The sequence below is a fragment of the Clupea harengus genome, chromosome 18, assembly GCF_900700415.2.
Source record: "Clupea harengus chromosome 18, Ch_v2.0.2, whole genome shotgun sequence".
Classification (NCBI taxonomy): Eukaryota; Metazoa; Chordata; class Actinopteri; order Clupeiformes; family Clupeidae; genus Clupea; species Clupea harengus.
The window spans coordinates 6,701,472-6,704,724 of NC_045169.1; the positions used below are offsets into that span (position 1 = coordinate 6,701,472).

At 44.0% G+C, this 3,253-nt stretch overlaps 1 protein-coding gene across 1 annotated transcript in view; it reads right to left on the bottom strand.

Annotated features, from left to right (window-relative positions):
• ablim2 (actin binding LIM protein family, member 2) overlaps window positions 1–3,040 on the bottom strand; it is a 78,849-nt gene extending 75,809 nt beyond the window's left edge. The window contains exon 1 of the mRNA XM_012820414.3: window positions 2,372–3,040. Within this exon, the coding sequence (XP_012675868.2) occupies window positions 2,372–2,381 (10 nt within the window). The 5' untranslated portion in view covers window positions 2,382–3,040. The remainder of the gene's footprint in view (window positions 1–2,371) is intronic.
• Between the last annotated feature and the right edge of the window lie 213 nt (window positions 3,041–3,253).

A 3,253-nucleotide genomic window follows, 5' to 3' on the forward strand; every position in this document is an offset into this window, starting at 1 on the left:
GTTCTACAAACTCCTGTGTCATATTTGGACAGAGTTCTTGGTCAGTCATTCTTCATATTATTTCAATTCAATTAACTTGAAGGGTGTAACACTTTGGCTAAAACGACTGCTGAAATCGACTAGCTGCAAATTGAAAGTGGTTTCAGATTAGGGTGGTGCTAATGTTGGTACAGAGGAAAAACAAATAAAGGAATTATATTCCATACCAATAGTTTGAATGTTATTGATCCGGAATGCTTTTTTTCAGTGCCAATAGTATATCTAACTTACTTTTGACACAGACAAATTTTACGTAGATTTCTTCCCGTGTGAACATGTTGTCAGTGGAAGAGGGTGAAAAGAATGGTTGCTTCCCCGTGACGTTGAGTCGACCCGGGGGCCATCGGGCACTGTGAGGTGCACCCCAGAAGGAGCGCTAGCGCCCGGAGGTGCCTGCGCCGAGCAGTGCGTCAGTGTAGCAGCGCTCCTGCCACTTTGTAAAGGTTTTGACTTTTGTCTACACACTATTAGCGGACAATCGCTACAGAATCTGTAGCAACAGCCACTTTGTTTAATAAAATATGGCCACAATGGGATTAAGCATAAGGTGAAGTTCACCAGGAATGTGATCATGACAGTGGTCTCACCATAAGCTAACTAGACTGTATTTAAAACCTGAGCTCTGATCTGTGTGTTCTCCATTAGCTAGCGCAGGGGGCCTAGAGCCAATATTCACTGAATTCAGGTTTCCTACAGGCAAAGTTATAATACACACAGTAGGCCTACTGAATGCACACCAGCCTGTCCCAAACTAATGCAGTCTATATTATCAATGGGGTTTCCCCAATGCTGATCCCCTTTCTTTTCTCAACTAATGAAGTTATGAGAGAATCAAGAGAGATACGTTAACATACTGATTCAGCTGTCTCTCAGCTGAGCCTGGGACAAAAGAAGGCATTACCTCATATACTATGATCACCTTATCCTCAATTATCACTTCATATCACTTGAGATACATTCATACATTATGTCTGTACACTGAATCAAGATTGTAGTGAGGGTTGTATAAGACTGAGACACAAAACAGATTTTCTCTAAAATGTGACATTGTTTCACAAACATTGTGACTACTTTTCACCACCATATGTTAGCTAGACAGGGCTTCATTCTATTCATACCATTGAAAAAATTCACTCAGGCACGTGCTTTACTTAATATGTTGATTGACAGGTTACATCATCATTTGGAACTCAGAATGGCCTGCACAGACAGTGACAGACAGGTGTTCGCTCCACATTTGCCCCTCCTCTTCCTCTCCCATCAGCCTGATGACAAACACCATAACTCAGCTGCATGGCAACCGTCACCGCGATTTCACCACTCTTTCAAAAGAATCAGGGGCAGAACCTTGGGCGTGTTCAAAAATGACCTCATCGCTATTGGATGCAAACCACTCGGGGACAGGAAATTTTGTCCTCAAGGTGACATGATCAGAAATAGAGAGGCTAAAAGGAGAACTGGGCGTGATTGGGGTAACAGGCTGTCAGTCATGCAAAAGAGAGTGCCCCTGCCTATGCCACAAGTGGTCTAACACATTTCACACTACTGCCACAAAAGCCTGTCAGCCACTGCTAAATTCCAGTGTTCATACTCACACTTCTATGAAAATGACTTTTCATCAGCTGTTCAAATAGACAGGATCTCTCAGTCACACACACACACACACACACACACTGACTGTGCATGCTTATGTGTGTGTGCGTGTTTACTCTACTAATTAGACTGCCATAGCAGGTTCACCTCTTCATTCTGATGTGTCTGACTAGCCATAGCATTTCCCTCCTCGTCTGATCACTCAGTGTGAACCTGTCACAAGGATCCTTGTTGCCTCAGGAACGACCACAATTCGTACAACATAATAATAACACTGCACAGTAGAAACGCTCGATGACACCTGGCGACACCCTGTATTCAATTCGAACCAGAATGGTGAGGTAGGCTACCAGAGGAGGGCAGGTAGGCCACTTCCGCGATGGAGAGACTGCATTGCTACATCATGGAGTAGCAGCGTACTGTGGTTGCCTATTAGGTGGGCGTTCCTGTACCACCACATAGCCAGGTAATAATAACACGACAGCAACGTGACAAATGGTCAACAGACAGGGACACACAGGTAGTCTACAGATATTAAGCTATCACTCCACTACCTGTATTCAGCATCAACAACATACTAAGCCTATGTGTCCTAATCTCTGAGAGCGTGTCGTCTCCCATATTGTTATTATCAAGCAGCATGCGGTCTATCTAACTGTTACTGCTAATTGACAAAGAATAAATGCGCAAACAGAAATGAAAACAAGCCGTAGGCTGAGAATGATACGGGTTAACATACCGGTGCTCATTGTAACGGCTGTCTTTCTTGCTGATCAGATGTGCTGTGTTGTATCCTCATTCAGCTGATGTGGCAAAAGCGCTAGAAACGCATGAAGATGCCCCGCGAACTGAAGACGCCCGAGCGAACCAGGTCCACGTCGTATATGGAGAAACCACTGTCGCGCAAAATTAAAATCTGCTGTCGTTTTCCAAAAGCAGGACAGTCACTAATGTGAAAATATTTTGTCAACAGCGGAAGATTCACTGTGAGCTGTTTGTTTGCCTGCGTGCGCTTGGGATGGGTGTGGGCGTGCAGTCGCACTGAGCCCTCTCGCGCCACTGCCTCAGCAGCATCTCTAGAGCCAGGTGATAAATAGCGCCTCTGACAGCCCCACTGCGTTCCGACCACGTTGTGATGAATTTTGGGAAATGTAGTAGTTGTTTATCAATCATCATTCCCATTTAAAGAGACAGTATGCAACATTTAAAAAACAATTAGGACTGGTAGGCTACCATCTTCAAATAAATGTTCATGGTAGCCTATACGGTCATGTGAAGGGCACATCCAAATAGCTGCCTAGGCTGTGCACTATGCTGTTCTGTGGTCCAGGTCGATCCCTGCATGAATGTAAAAAATAAAATTAAAAAAAGCTTTCACAGCACAGTATTGCCAACTATATCGCCAAAAGACACAAGTTAGCATGCTAGCAAGCCTTTTATTATGCCAATTGTGCTGTTGTTGTGGTTTGCAAGGGATGTGCATGCCTTTTCAGCATTGCTAGTTTTCAACCAAAACTACTTAAGTTACTATTGCTTTAAGGAGAGTACCATGGAAGACTACAGATTCCTATTACAACAACGTAAACACACGTTTCGCATGACAGTGTATGAGGACAGCACT